This window comes from Phycodurus eques, chromosome 12 (genome assembly GCF_024500275.1).
Source record: "Phycodurus eques isolate BA_2022a chromosome 12, UOR_Pequ_1.1, whole genome shotgun sequence".
Classification (NCBI taxonomy): Eukaryota; Metazoa; Chordata; class Actinopteri; order Syngnathiformes; family Syngnathidae; genus Phycodurus; species Phycodurus eques.
This window is the reverse complement of record NC_084536.1, coordinates 21,001,471-21,017,900: the sequence shown is the minus strand read 5'-3', so window position 1 is coordinate 21,017,900 and position 16,430 is coordinate 21,001,471. Positions and strand designations below refer to the sequence as shown.

Here is a 16,430-nt window from a genome sequence, read left to right as displayed (position 1 = left end):
CCTGGTCATGCTTTGCAGCAGTGCAGGGAAGTAGTCCTCCTCAACGCGATGGTTATAAAACTCTCGAGCTTGTTCTTCTGTTAGCATCATCTCTCTTTGGAGGGACAATTGGAAGCCTGACTTGTTTATATGGGTCAGAATCTCCTCTAAAGAGACAACACATATCAAATATGTAATTGTATAAAATTGCTGTAATGACCCCGCTGTAAAGATATTCATGTTCTGGACAGCAAAAAGATGCAGTTTGTACTTAAAACCAACGATCCATTTTCTGTATCGTTATGATGTCGATTCCCGGTTTCTATGTTCAGGAGGAGCTACGTTTAACCGGGGTTGTTAGTAGAAAGTTTGCCGCTTGTGTACATTTTTGCTCTGCTCATTGGCTATTAAAAGCTAAAGCTAACAAACAATGGAGGGTTTAATTTTGCTTAACAGTTGCTTTTTTTACAGGTTGCTAAGGAAACATACTCAGTCTGCAGTTTTCAAATATTTTTCGAATCGTTCATTCTACTGAGTATCCCATTGACTCATCGAGCAATCAGATAATATATTTCTTATTTATTTATTTTCATTATTGTGTGAGGTGCAGGTGTTATTGTCCCCTTGGGGGGTCGTCCTCATGTTCTACACTGTATTATTTATGACTTTGAATGTTTATGGCTTTAAAAGGCGGGGCCTGGCCTGGTCAGCAGATGACAAAGAAGAGTTGGCTGTTTTTTGTAATCAAATTATTTGAGTTATTCCAATAGTCGTTGCAGCTCTAACATATTCACACTTCAGGTAAATAAAAAAATAATAATAATCAAATAAACTGTCAGTCATTTATTGTTAATGGTAATATTATTGTCGTAGTTTGAAATTATATTAGTGTTTTGGGTGTGGTGTATTTACAGTTGAAACTGTTAATATAAGAAAAAAAGAAATTGTAAACATTTTTTTTTCTCGCAAGGGTTTACTGTATTGCAGACAGACAGTAGATGTTATCCACTTGGTGGATTAGTGTGATGTACTGGTGCATTTCCATTATACATAACAACCACCTTAGGGTGTGTATGGTTGCAAGCGCATGCATAGACATGTGCTTGTTTATTTGGCTCGGACCCCACCTCTGTTTTCCCTGGCAACAAGAGGCCGGATGAGAGCCAGCGTCCTCTCCGCACGCTCTTCCTCCGCATCCTGCGCCGTTCCCGGGGCTGTGCTGAAGTCGGGGAAGAAGAAGGCAAGCTCCCTGCCGGCCTGATCGGCGTCCTCACTGCCGTGCACAGCGTTGAACAGCGTCCGCGTGCCATATTGCGCGCGCAAGCTGTCGGTCCCCGGGAAGTGGGGGAGGGAAATAAGAGAAGAGCAGATGGTGGCTCGGCTGGTGCTCGGGCCGTGGAGGAGCGTCATGTTTGGGTGTGTCTGATAGAGCGGACGGCTCCTTTTGCTGTGCGGAAATCTGACATTCTTCCACACTGGTGCATGTACATTCAAGTGGACAATGATGAGATATTTAAAAGGGAGGATGTGTGTTATACATTCTACACCTGTTTCCCAGCCTTTATTGAGCCAAGGCACATACTTTGCCATAGAAAAACGTCACGGCACAGCACCAAACAACGTCACAAAAATATAAAGTGAACCCCTGCCTATTTAAGAACTAAAATACTGTCTCACTGTTATTTTCTGGTGAGCCTATCATCAGCTATTCGCTGAAAAAACTATTGCAGTTTTTGTGCTCTTTTGAGAATACTCAAAGATGCCACAAGATAGTGCCTCAGCCCTGACAAATAGGAAAGTAGTAATTGAAATGTTGAAGTGCTACATCTTGACGGGAGACTTAAATCTTTGTATGTCGGGGAGGAGCTAAGTTTAGCATGGGTTGTTAAAGCTGCAGTACGGAACCCACCTCGGCTGGAATTGAGCCATCGCCTTGATACGACCTAAGTTGACACGAAATATTAAAGATAAAATACAGCAAAAGGTTAGAGGAGCTGATATGCTGAATCAGCATTGTGTCATCTCCTCTAGTAGTGGCTTGAGTGAAAATGACATTTTTAACAAAAAATTAAAGAGAGCGCCACATGCACACATTTGGTGCATTTTTTCTAAAGCTAAGACATTTATTTGTAAGTGTAATTCAAGAAACTATTAAAGCATGGGATGATAGTTTGTGGTGTATTTAGGGTTTTAACCAAGTTGTAGGCGATTACATTTTTTTTTATACCACTCAAAAAAGAAAAGTCACAAAAAGAAAGTGCAGTCATGGAAGAAAATATTAGACAACCCTGGTGTCTTTAATTTCTTGGTCATTTTAAAGCATGATACCACTAAAGGTATGTTACCTGAAGAATAAAATGAACACAACAAAAATGTTGCTGATTCCGTAATACTTTGTCCTATTTGACATGCTTAAGCTTAACTGTATTCCCAGTGATTTTGGTTACTATGAAGAAAACTGTGGAAAATGGCTAGATATCAGCTATTAAATTAAACTTTTATGAGCTATTTTTGTTGTCATTATAGTTGTCTAAACAAATGTACCTTTAGTTGGTTGTACCAGGCATCAAAAAAGGACAAGAGGCTGAAGAAACAAGCTTGGTCTAATAATCTTTTCCATGACTGTCCGTACTCTGTATGAAATGTGGGCCTGTTTAATTTAACGTAAAGCTATTCTGTTGTATGAATGCCAACAAGTGGGTACACAGGTTATTAGTACCTTCTACCATCTAGAGGTAGAGCATTCAATTGTTGCGCCTCTTGCTGTTGCTGGCATAGATACATGAACAAAGATGCGTTATTTGTAGTAAATAATTTATAGAACCATTAATTCAAATTTGATAATTTTCCGTGGCACAATTGTTGGCATTCTGCAACACAATTTTCACTGTCTCACCTCTCTGGCTTCTGTCGCTTGGCTTCGTCGATGTTTGCTGGGCCAATGAAGTGGAGCCAGGCTTTCACCACATCGGACGAGTCCTCGAGCTTTGAGAGCACCAGAATGTGTGAGGGCCCGCTGGACATGAACTGCACCAGATCCTCAAAACAATCCTACAGGTCCCAGGCACACAAAAACAAGAGGGAAGACCAGATACGTAGCGACTCAATAACTGTACATTGATATTTAGCACAGGTGCATCTCACTAAATAAGAATATTGTGGGAAATTCGAAAAAGTGAAACGCATATACTGTGGATTTACTCCAACCACAGTGAAATATTTGACGATGCTTTTTGTAATTGTAGTTTACAGCTGAAGACAACCCCAATTTACCATCTTAAGAAATGTGATAACATAAACAATCAAAATGATACACATAGAAATTAGGTAGGAATTTGTCTTCTGAAAAGTATTTTTTAATGTTTAATAAATTCTGAGTTTCACTTTTTGAATTGAACTGAATGAACTTTTAATTCATTGAGCTGTACCTATATAGAGTAGATAATATTGTGAAGTGGACTACCCATTGTGTACACTCATGTTAGTGCCCACTTCAGCAAATTCTAGAACCAAACGAAACAAAGGGGGATATTTTGAGGTTAGTTTGGTTAATCGGACTGAAATAAACATTCACATGGGAGTAAAAACTGACATCCTTCAACTTGTCTGCACTTCCTCACGCATCTGCAGATGCCATGCCCTAATTAGTCACCGGATGCGTCGTACAGTGTACTAGAATAAATCATTTCCACACCCAAATAGATGCGTCATTTGACAGTGCGCCAACACTACGCACTTCAATGTACTGTAGATCCAATACAAGACCTTTGACAAAAATTCTGCTGTCAAGGTTTTGAAGTGTCAATCAAATCTACAAAGTGTCTTTGTCAAGGCAATCCTGTTATTTACTCTTCCATACCTCTGTGCCTTTGTACTGGTAAAATTCTCGCGCTTGGGCCTCGGTCAACGTCCGCTCATCTCGGGCCAGGATCTCAAATCCTGCGTCTTGAATCTAGTCGGTGACGTGAGGACGGCAAAATGAATTTCTGACAACAAGGTGGCAAATGAACACCGAGGCTGGGGGGTCCGAGTCCCTGTGTACCTTCATAATGATCTCATTAGCCTTGCCGTGAGCAACAGCATCCGGTTTGATGACGGCCACGGTGTAGGACTTACTGGCAGGAACTGCGGGGAGAGCAGTTGAAAAGATGAGCAACAGAGAATGAGAGCCATTAAGAACAGTTGCAGTCGTTAAGGCATGAGCCGCATTCATGTCGGTGCATGGATAAAGAAACAAGTATTATTTTCATTGCACCTATTATGCTTTCTCCATCTTCTGAATGACGGTGGTCCTCCTGCTCTTCGATCTTCTCATCATCCACAAGTTCGTTATCTACAACCTGGAAGGCACGCAAAATAATTAGCAGGAGTCAATCCCTGGCTACTCTATTATCAACATATACAGTATATTATATTCATTTTAGATTTCATAAATAGTGATTGAATTGCAAAATACTTATGAATAAATTTTTCATACAACTCCCTACAGCGGAACCTCTTGAGTGTGGGAAAATTGATTCGAAATTCAAACAAATCCTCCGTTGACGAGTGTCTGAGTGACTGTATATGTTGCAGCTCACGTTACCACTTTCCGTTCTCCGTCATGCTCCAGCACTAACTTCTCCTCGGCCAGTTGGTCTACGATCATCCTCTTAAGGAGAGGCGCGTTGGCCCCTTGCAGCACAGCCACCAGCTCGCCACCCTGTAACACTCTCAGCATTAGTGCCGTTTGCCTTGGTGCACAGGCGTGCACGCGCGCGCACACCCATACACACACACACACACACACACATTAATATCATTAGAAGACCCTTTAAAGTATCACTCAGTCTGACTCACCCCGTAGAACAGGAAGGTGGGCTCACATTTCCCTCGATACTTCTCCAGAGCATCAATGCTGTCAGCCTCAGCCTGTACACACACACACACACACACAATTTTAGGCACCACAATGTTAATTCTGCATTTAATTTCAAGCATTTCCACTGAGGCTGTGCAAAGTATGACCTGGGGGCCTCATACGGCCTGCTGTTTTTTTTTTTATTCTGACCCACTAAGGATTCACAGTATCAGGCATCCAGTAATAAGTTTTTTTTGCATTAACTAAGTTGGTTTACAATATAAAATTGGTTATAAGTTAAAATGTGTGTATTTATTCTTTTTGGCGGCACGGTGGACGAATTGTTAGAGCATCAGCCTCACAGTTCTGAGGACCGGGGTTCAATCCCCGGCCCCACCTGTGTGGAGTTTGCATGTTCTCCCCGTGCCTGCGTGGGTTTTCTCCGGGCACTCCGGTTTCCTCCCACATCCCAAAAACACGCATGAATTGAAGACTCTAAATTGCCCGTAGGTGTGAATGTGAGTGCGATTGGTTGTTTGTTTGTATGTGCCCTGCGATTGGCTGGCAACCAGTTCAGGGTGTACCCCGCCTCCTGCCCGATGTTAGCTGGGATAGGCTCCAGCACGCCCGCGACCCTAGTGAGGAGAAGTGGCTCAGAAAATGGATGGATGGATGGATGGATGGATTTATTCTTTTTTAAAACTTAATATATTATTTTCACTTTTTAGCTTGTCCTGTCAGGGCTCACTTGTCATGAAATAATTTGTTGATTTGTCAATAAAAACATTAGTAAAAAATATTTGCTAATTACAATTCAATTATATTACAATTACAACATATTTTAGATACAAACTTACCAAATACTATTTTTTTTTAAAAATTATTATTATTTTTTTTACCGCCCTCATCTACATATGACCTGGCCTATCTTTCAATTTTCAAAATCAAATGTGGCTCTTGAAGATCAAAGTTTGGCCATCCCTGATTCACACGCCTAAATGCTTACTGTGGCGAAATGTAACAGGTCATCCCCGAGTTCATTGTTGATTTTTCGTAGGAGGCTGATCACAGCTCGACAGGGACCACACCAATGCTGGTACACGTCTACTACTAAAAAGAAAAGAGAAGGAGGGTTGCTGTTCCAACAGTTACCACTTGGGGTCGCCAGAGTATATCCAATTTAAGTTCGAACGGCAGACAGGTGTGTCAACGACCCCCTAAAACTTTTGTCTCGCACTTAAAAGACATAAATGGAATAAAGTTTACAATTCTTACCCGTTAATCCCTTTGTTGCAAGAACCTCATCCCATTGCTCTTGGTTAGTGGCGGAAACCTGGAGTGGAAAAAGGTGAAAGAAGAATGAAGTAGGAACTACTCATTGGCTGAGTGAAAACCTTCTTTTTGTCTTTATTTTGTATAATCTGTTCGTCATACCTGCAAAGTAGTTTCTTTCCTCTTGCCTGCCATTTTACTAAACCCAGAAGTAAAATATAAACTATATATATATATATTTATGTGTGTCTAAAAGCGACGAAATTGCAGTGAAGATACGTAAAATGCGTGCGTCGAACGAAGAACTAGTGCGACTTTGCTAACATTAGCTCGAGCTCGTGTGGACCTTACGGTTGCTAAGCAACGACTCACCATTTCCGGTGCCGCCGTAAAATGACCGAAAGCTTATTAAAAAAATGCTAATTACGTGAGTATAAAAGCGAACTGTTACTCTTGTTATTTTGGATTTAGCTTTAAGCTGTAGAATAAACGAATAAATAAACGATGATAAATAAAAATAGCATGAGTACGTTCAATACACTTAATGGCCACCAGAGGGCTCAATTGTTTAAAAAATGAGTCATGTTGAACATACACTAGCCAAACCATTAGGGACACGAAGACAAACACAGACTATTATTATTGTTGTGGTTAGCAGTGCACTGCATCATACTGAGCTGTTCCAAATATGTCATCCCTCTCAGAGAGGTAAATAAACGGTGTCAGTAACACCACTGCAAAAACATTTTTTTTAATCCAGCTCTTGTACTCTTGTATTAGATAGAAGCTTATCATCTTAAAAAAAAATTATATTTAAAATGTTTGGTTCGCACGTGTGCCTCAAAGTTCTGAGGTTCAGGTTTCTTGTGTGGAGTTTGCATGTTCTCCCCTTGCTTTTTTTTTTTAACCAGCATACTCAAGCTTCCTCCCACATTTCAAAAACATGCATGTCAGGTTCATTGATTTCGGTTGTCTATATGTACTCTGCGATTTGACCGGTGTATTTGCTCAAAGTCAGCTGGGATAGGCTTCAGCTCACCTGTGAGCCTAATGAAGACAAGCCCGATATAAAATGTTAATTATAAATTATGTGGAATGACATTTCCGATTATACAGCAATGGGAAATGTTAAAAAAAAAAAAACGTTAGTTTCAGGACTTCTTGCAGCAATGTGATACAATTCAAAGGTTCTAAAACTGACAGTTCCTGATACATCTGTCAGGTTATGATGAAAAAACTAATTGAGCAGCGGTGACTTATAGACCCGAGCAATAGTCTCAGTTGGCCGCTCAAGGTCGTAGCCATCATTTCAATCAGCAGCAAAGACGTGGCGAAGGAAAGTGACGAGAGGTTTGAAGTGCAATTAATAATTTAATGTGAAGAGGCGGAATAGGCCCTGACAGGAAGTGGGTCACCTCAGGAAGTGGGGTGCTTGTGATGCGGAGAAGACTCGCCTGGAGCTTAGACACTGTAGTGTAGAGCTCTGATGTCTTTTTGAGGGATAGATTGGAGACAGATCATGCTGGTGTGGCACTTGACTGACAGCTGATGGAGAGAAAACTCGTTGAAACTGATGGACGTGATGGACAGGAAAGGCCCGCGTGTCAGCTTGTGATTGAAGTCCGTGAACTGCAGGAGTGGAGAGAATGTAGCAAAACTGTGGGAAAATGATCAGAATATATATATATATTTTTTTTTTTTTGTGGGAAGCTTCACAACACTTCTCTTTATCCCAGCAACATATTTAGGTCACTTGTTGTACAAGCAAAACGTACAAGGCCTAATTAGCGCTTGGTTTGTCTCTTCCAGGTTGACACACTCATTTGCTTGAATAAAGTCCTGTCTGGATACCTCAGGCAAAAAGTAGCCCATTTCACTAAATAGTGCATGAGATTTTAGTGGGAAATCCTCCAAAAGAAAGCCCTATATTACAAGTATAACTGGAGGTTTTTCAAGCATCATGAGTGACACAGTATCCAATCTGAATCTTCCTGTTGTTGAACATTCGGGAATTCAACCAAAATGTTCCTCGGGAGTCATATAAATTCAGTCATGCATGACGGCACACAAGAGACTTCAGCATAATGAGCACCTGGAGTTATCAGGATTAACAACATTAAGTCTTTTTCCCTCTTTCCTGGCCTTTTCAATGATAGAATTGGAAATTGAATGTACTGTGGTATAGGAAGGTGGTACACGCGTCTCTGTCCTTGTTATCCAAAGTGGCTGAGGTGACAAAAAGTCGACATAAAAAACAAAAAAACAAAAGGCGAACTGCATGTACATTTGAAAAATAAGATGTGTTTAGTTTTTATGTGGACAGTGCAGTGGACTAGCAGTTAGCACATTTGCATCACAAGTATTAGATGAAGCGTTTGAGTTTTGCTCGGGCTTCCTTTGTGGAGTTTGGTTGTGCTTCCTCCCACATTCCAAAAAGTTCATTGATGGCTCTAAATTGCCGTTCGGTGTGATTGTGAATGGTTGTTTGTAGATACTTTATGTATCCTGCAACTGGCAAGGTGTACCACAAGGACCAGCATATTGTACTGGTGTTATCGATACCACATCCCCATCAGTCGTGTCCTTCAAAATTAAGGTCGTCTACACAGTTTCATGTTTTTGCATTTTAATATGCAATGGTTTCGTAGTTTTACAGCTAATAATGGTAAAATGTCCACTTGAAACTGTTGTTGATGACGGTTTGATCGACGACTTCATTGATTCAGTTGCCATTACACCCTGTGTTTAAAAACCCCAAGCAATCCGAGGTAGACGAAAGTCCCAGAATGCAATGTGTTTGACTTCCAAGGTTCCTCTGTAGTTGCTGATTGTTTCAAAGCAGTTATTGCTGTAAAATACATCCAAGATACAATGCCAAAAATCTCCTTTGTTTTCCTACTAATTAGTACGTTAGACTTAGTTTGACATCCAACTAAATTCCCATGTGAGCGGAACTGACCGAAGAGCCGAGGGATCAGCCCACTCTTGAGTGCTCTGTTCACATGAATTTCAATGACCTGCTGCACTTAAAATGTTCAGCTCTACCGCCTCGCACTCACGGGGAAAAAGTCACACTGAAATATCTTCTGAACACGCACAATTTGCAGTGTTCTGTAAGTGCTATGTCCCGATGTAACGTGACAATTAAAGAACCAAATTGTACGAAATTTTCTGAGCAACAGATTGTTTTTGATGCTGAAAAGGGCATTTCTTTTTTGTGCGCCTGTATCTTGTTCTGAGCTTGGCCAAACAATTTGGATGCGAATAGCGGCACAAATTGCGCTCAAACATATATAAACAGTAGTAGATGCGGTCTTATAAAAGTCCTCAGTCAAGACGTTGTGGGCCAGATCGATATCTAGTTCGTCAAGCAAAGCGCTAGAGTGGAATCCAGCTAAGTGAGCATGTAAACTATTGTGAACTCCTTTATTGTTTTACATTTCCATTCTTTGGGTTTTTTATGCTACCACGGAAAAAGGCACAGATTATACTGAAGAGGAAAAGAAAGTTATTGTGACTGTGTGGTAGCGCAACAATAAAAGTGGCATTTCTGTCCTGACTGCATTAGTAGTAAAAGAAAAACAACCCCTACTGCTACTTTAAGTGGTAAGCTGTATTAAGTCTTCATATGATGAGACTCACCTCGCAGGTACATCCAACCACATCATCTGCAAAAAGCCGAGATGCAATACTGCGGCCACCAAACCGGACCCCCTCTACACCTCGGCTGCGCCTTGAAATTCTGTCCATGAAGGTTATGAACCGAATCGGTGACAAAGGGCAGCCTTGGCGGAGTCCAACCCTCACCGGAAAAGAGTCCGACTTACTGCCGGATATGCGGACCAAATTCTGACTCCGGTCGTACAGGGACCGAACAGCCCGTATCAGGGGGTTCGGTACCCCATACTCCTGAAGCAGCCCCTACATGACCCACCGAGGGACACGCTCGAGCGCCTTCTCCAAGTCCACAAAACACATGTAGACTGGTTCCGTGAACTCCCATGAACCCTCGAGGATCCTGCCGAGGGTGTAGAGCTGGTCCGCTGTTCCACGGCCAGGACGAAAACAACACTGCTCCTCCTGAATCTGAGATGGGACTTCCCGATGGAGCCTCCTCTCCACCACCCCTGAATAGACCTTGCCAGGGAGCCCCCTCTCTTCCCCCGAGTGTCCATGACATGCCGCCGCAAGTCCGATGACACGACCACAAAAACGACCATTGAACAAACAGACACATTTTCAGAACTAGGCAGACAAAAGATTCACTTGGGTGTTTCATTTCACAGATGATAGGTGAGCAGGCAGTTCAGAGAGGCAACTCTTTTCATACAACGTATATTCTTAAAAAGTCAATTTACCAAAATATGTCCCGTTTAAAGGTTTCACTATAAGATTTTTTTTAAGCCATACGTTTCGTGACAAGCCCCTGTGAGGCTGTCAAATGTAACTAACGCCTCAAAGAAGTCGTCGCGCTTCAAATGACGTGTGAGTCCGACGGGACTTCACTGCTGACCTTAGCTGAAAGCAAAGAGAGTCTTTGCCCAAGGCTGTGTAGCCCACTTTGAAGTTTTTGGCTTGCAGTCGCCTTCCACGCTAACGCTAAAGCTTTCTGTGCTCCATCACAAGCCGTCACAAAGTCTCTCGAAGGGCCTCTGGTCGCCATGTGGACGTGCAAAAATCACTTAGCACCTCCCCGAGTGGATTGCTTTAATCCGAGGAGTGGAGGAAGAGGATTTGACGCTCGGTGCTGAAAATTAGCCTCCATTTGCACATCGGAGCAATAAAAGTCAAATGTAAACCTCGCACGGCGCCTCATTTTTATTAGATTTAGTCTCATTTAGTCTTGGAACTTTATGTTATTGGCCAGTCGTAAACATTGGACAGAAATCCCAGATGACATTCAAGGATTATCTAATTCACTTTCCAATCAGTTTGTCCACCATCAAGGGAAATGTCAGACTGCCCATTAAAAGCGTTCACTATAAGCGCTAATTAAACTAGAAGGGCATCCGGTGGAACGCAGGCATGTCTGTCATGTCATGTTTGACTTGACAATTACTTAACAAATTTACAAAACATATCATTTGAGCCCAAACAACTTTTGCTGAGTGAAGGCAGTAATAAATTTTTCTGCATAAATCTTAATGGGATGATGACTGTTCATAGGTATTCATTTTGCACTGACTCATTCACCTTTACTATTTTATTTTTGTTTTACTTTCAAATAGACTAATAATAATAATAACACATTTTATTTAAAGGCACCTTCCAGAGTACACATGGACAACATAAAATAAAAAAATCTGCAAAAGCAAGGTTAAAAAAAAACAAAAAAAAACCAGAACACACAAAAAAGGAACAAAATTAGTTCCAGGGACGGTGTGAGGTGAATTATTTAAGATGAATGCCTGAGTGTGGCCAGAAAAGTAGGATTAAAACATGTTTGGACGAATATGTGGGATGCCAATGGAGGCGAGTCTGTTGAGGAGGATGGTATCAAAGGCCGCTATATTGTTATTTAATATATCATTTTCATGACTCCTGTAATAATTGTTGCATTAGTTTAGCTGTTTTTTTTTGCCCTAAAATGAGTTTAATTAAAATGTATTTATTCATTTTACATTTCTTTTGTATTCATTATTCTAATGTGTTTGTTTGTAAACAGTAAGATCACAAATATTATTAAAATAAACAATTGAATAACAACTACCGGTATTCATTTAATATAATTAAAGAAATGGTTCATTATAATGACATACTTTATTATTAATAAAATTTGAACTTTTTCCTCCTCCTTATCTACAAATGATCTGGCCCATCTGTCCGTTTTAAACTCCTGTATATTGTACGCTGCAGGGCCTGCACAATGACAGTGGAGTTGACTCTAACACACGCACACACGGTCCAAAACATCAAAAACACCTTCACAATCTAATGAAAAGTGATTATAGTCACCTCTCAGTATTTTGCAGCCCAGTTCTATGACATTAAAAACGATACCCCACAATCATAAACATACTGTTAAATGAATGCATCTCTGACAGTGTCAATTAAACCTGAGCATTGCTATTATTGTAAAGCTATGTCTCTTATATTGGATCTGACTAATATTGTGGGCAGGGACTTAATACTACAGTTTATTGTTTCTTCCAAGAGGGCACTGTTGCTGCAGCGTTTCAACCCCTCACAAACAAACACAGCAGACAGGCAAAAAAGGGGAAGCCCTGCACTTTCAGTATGCTGGTCGTATGTTTATCAGCTCTCCCAGGCCTAAAAACATCTTTTGGATGCAATACAGCAATGGAATACGGAATAGTTCTTTTTTTTATTATTTTTTTATTTTTCCCTGGTGTATTTGTCACCATCCATGCTGTATTGTGTTGCCTCACACTGAAAACAATGGCTTTGTCATCTGACTTTTGCCTCACATTGTGTCCAAAGAGCGGCAGGCAGCTTTGCAGAGGCGCTTGTTGAGAAAGTTCTAAACTAGTCACAATCCCCTGTAGCCTATACCTGCCAGCTTCCTATAAATATCACAACAGGCAGCCAAGAGCGTATGAGTGTTCCTGCATTCCTGAAGAGAGAACGAGAGAGAAAGAGAGAGAGAGAGAGAGAGAGAGAGAGGTGGTTTGCTCCCTTAATGCTGCATTGATGGATAACTTAAAGCGTGAAAGGGAGAATGGTGTTAGCCAAAGGCACTTAAGATGGAGCTAGGAGGGGCACTGACAGGCAGCCATGTTGACTGACTATCAGTGTGGAGAGAAATTCAAGCAACTCCCATACGCCCCCCCCCCCCTTCTCCCCTCCATCCTCCTTCCTCTTCTCCCTGACAGGCAACAGTGGCGGTGACAGAGGAAGCCAGTGTGGAGGAAGTCATCTGCATCTAAACAAAGGCCGCCAATGGCTTTGTCAGAGTCCATTAAGCAAAGTACCGGGTATAAAAAATGTCTCCCACCCGTTAATACAAATGAGCCAGAAGCACTTCTCTCTCTCTCTCTCTCTCTTCAAATGAGGAAAAATGAGGAAAAAATAATAATTCAAGAACAACCTGAAGCAGGATCTCCTTGAGATATCATCTTCATTCAATTCCTTATTGGGGTTTTGCATTACTGGATGCAGTAAGTGCCTCTTATTATACACCATTAGGACCACATAGATAGACCCCCCCAAAATCAAAGATACTTTCTTTCTAAAGGTATATATATATATATATATATATATATATATATATTTGTTTTTGCTCAGAAAGGTATTCAGTTCACAACATTATTCGTCCGCGATTTTGTCGATCTGAGAGAGCTACACTACAGTAGAGGCACAAATAATTTGTGTAAAAGCGCCTGAGTAATTGCCTGCATTTTACTGTGAATAGTTGTATATAACATGTGTGTGGTTTTCACAATTGAAAGATTTCCCTTTTTCCTACTCAGACGTTTTCTGTGTGATTTTGGTTTTTAACACCAATGGCTTCTATATGGCCCCTTTTCCTGTGGAGTGAAACAACCTTTGGCGGAGAGATGTTAACACATTGTTGGAAGCAGATGATAATGTCATGATTGTGCATCGCTATGTTGTGTTTGGAGAAAATTGTTTGTTTGACAAACTAGCCATTTATCTCCTGAAACACACACCTATTGGTGGCTATCTGCAAAATTTTGGGCTCGACCTTTCGACCGTTTTATGCGAACACTGACTGCCATTTTAAACTGTGCATAATTTGGTCCACCTTGTCTAAGGCCTAGTTCCAGATGAAGAAAAACAGACTCAAAGCACTAAGTGTGGTGTTCTTTTGGCGATAAGCGGTGCTGTGTTTGTGCCAAACCAAACCAAATCAACCTTGGTTTCATCAAAACATAACACATTTTCTCACATGTTTTTTATGGTCCAGTGTTAATGTTACAGCCTCTTGTTTTTGCTGGTTCTTCCCTCATTCAAGGTGTTGGACCATAGCTGCAAGGAATCATTAGAGGCAGACTTCTGTCAGCGTTGATGAAGCTCCAGGTTAATTGCTTCAGTCACCCACGCTGGCTTTTCAGCTCAGCTACCCGCGGAAAACCTCATTTCACAGCTGTAGAACTCACTCTCCTTCTCCAGCTGCAACAACGAGTCTTTATACCATAATGGCTTTCTTTGCGTCAAACATGAAGCTCATATACACCCCATGTAACAGTGGAATGGGAGAGCTTTCTATTTTTCATGTTTAGAATGATCCTTTCGCTGTAGTGAGCCTGCGCTATGCGCCTTTTACTTGGTAATTAATTTTACCTATAGCTTTTTAGCCAGGCGGCACAGTGGGATGAGTGGTGGGTGCACACGACTCACAGTTCAGAGGTAGTGCGTTCATATCCGGACTGCGGCCTTCCTGTGTGGAGCTCGCATGTTCTCCCCGTGTTTTGTTGGTTTTCTCCGGGTGCTCTGGTTTCCTCCCGCATTCCGAACACATGCATGTTCCATCCAAGACTCTAAAATAGGTGTGAATGTGAGTGTGACTGGTCGTTTGTCTATATATGCCCCGTGATTGGCTGGCGGCCACTCCGGGGCGCCCACTGCCTCTTGCGCAAAGTCAGCTGGGATGGAGTCCAACACACCTGCGACCCTAATGAGAATAAACGGTGCAGTCTGTGTGTGTCCCTGGCGGCGACGGAGGATGTCGAACTGCGCCACCATCTTGGTTGGCAGTTTGAGTTTCACAGCCTGTTCGGCCCACTCCCCTCGGGCGGGAGGCTACGGTCCATTTGGACCAGAACCCGCTGCCACATGAACAGCTTCTTCCCATCCACCATTGGACTCATGAAAACGAAATATGCCGGTTTCACCCATTAAAACGTCACACCTACACCTGATGCCTATTGCACGCTGGTTAGAAATCAAAGTAGCACAGATTTAGAATTTTCCTCAGACTTGAACCACGATTAGCACCATCTACGAGACGCCAGGGAGGCTGACCAAAGATGCACTATGACAGTTCAAAGTGATTCGTTCATATGACGTCAGAACTAAAAAGCTCGGTGGCAGCCGCTGTGGGGGAAATGAAATCTAATAAGTGCATGATAAGTGATCCTCAGCGCGGCGTCTAATTGATTTTGTGTCACATCTGTGAGGAAAGACAGAAAAGATGGAAAAGTCCATTTATTAGCGTGTATGTGCGTGGTCTTTAGGGAGCTCCGCAGTAAATGTCCTTTGGACGGCCTCCACTAATGACCACAGATTACAAGCCACTTCCGCTGCCATTTTTCTTCGCATTTCAGCCTCCTGTAACTGCACCTCCTGTGAGAATAGAATCAAACGTGTAGATATTGTCCACTGACTTTCTGTAAAGTTGCTGTGAGTCATGAAAAACAGAACTATCAACCCTGCAAACATTTCATTTCATGGCTTTTTTTTTTTTTGGTGTGGGTCATTTATTCCTATGATTCTCTTCGACACTCAGAAAGGACTCTTGCAACTCTTGCTTTTGCCAAGCGGGAGTTGATTTATAACCGAAAGGCTTGATTGGGCATGACCAGTACACAAATACAATTTGAACATACCCACTTTCCTTTTGACACTGAAATAATCCCCAAGGTCTCCGTTTGTGAAGCAAAGAAATGATTTGCGGATGTTACGTAAAGTGCAGAGAGTTCAACGGTCTCTTTTTTTCCGCATTAGTTTTGCTGTGTTGAGTTTGTAAAAAGGATTCATGTTTTATGTTGTGGTTCCTCAATGGGTAAACCCTTGAAAGAGTAGTTAATATCTCTATCTCTCAGCCTAATTCAAAATGTCTGTGCTTGATTTACACTCACTGCAGCTACAAGTGCCCAATTCCCATTTAATGCCAAAATCCAACTTTTAGTGCAGCTGGCCAATTTGCACATACAGTAAATCATCCTTCACTTGATTTCCAACAAAATGTCCTTTTTCTTTCTGTTTTAGAGACTTAGCACATAGTACAAACAGCATGTATTGCCACGTCTTGACCATTCCAGACGATGGTCACGATCGTGAGGTCAGTCGGACAAAATACACGTAAAGTTATTTATTTGCTCGCTGTAAATGGAAAAGCTGCAAAATAAAAATAAAAATCCCGATTTTCAAAAGTAAGCCTATCCATTTTGATCATGGGTGCCTAGCATTGCGATGTTAATCATGTGACACGAGCATAGCGATCACATGATGCCAGCATACAGCCCCTATTTGTCTGCATTTGTGCGAATTTTAAGTCAAAGCTTTTCACTTCTTCCTGAGTTCAGTGAGGCATAGCAGCAAAGCAGAATATCGCGCACTGTCTTGACTAAAGAAGGTTAAAGTTTACCAACGAAGTCAAGCATGTGATTTGATGCAAAACCAGTCCTCCAGACTT

The 16,430-nt window shown here is 41.6% G+C and overlaps 1 protein-coding gene across 1 annotated transcript; it reads right to left on the bottom strand.

The window, feature by feature from the left end:
• Positions 1-4,234: 4,234 nt before the first annotated feature.
• nme9 (NME/NM23 family member 9) lies at positions 4,235-6,319 on the bottom strand. Its single transcript, XM_061692321.1, has 6 exons — positions 6,254-6,319; positions 6,095-6,152; positions 5,826-5,929; positions 4,819-4,890; positions 4,560-4,681; positions 4,235-4,319 (listed from the first exon to the last, which is right to left on the bottom strand). The coding sequence occupies exons 1-6, from the start codon at positions 6,284-6,286 to the stop codon at positions 4,313-4,315; spliced, it is 396 nt and encodes a 131-aa protein (XP_061548305.1). The 5' UTR covers positions 6,287-6,319; the 3' UTR covers positions 4,235-4,312.
• Positions 6,320-16,430: the final 10,111 nt, after the last annotated feature.

Coding starts and splice junctions, on each gene's coding strand:
- nme9 (XM_061692321.1), bottom strand. CDS start 6,286: ATGGCAGGCAAGAGGAAAGAAACTACTTTGCAG. Junction 5,930..6,094: donor TGCAACAAAGGGATTAACGG/GTAAGAATTGTA, acceptor TTTTCTTTTTAG/TAGTAGACGTGTACCAGCAT. Junction 4,682..4,818: donor CCACCTTCCTGTTCTACGGG/GTGAGTCAGACT, acceptor AGAGTGTTACAG/GGTGGCGAGCTGGTGGCTGT.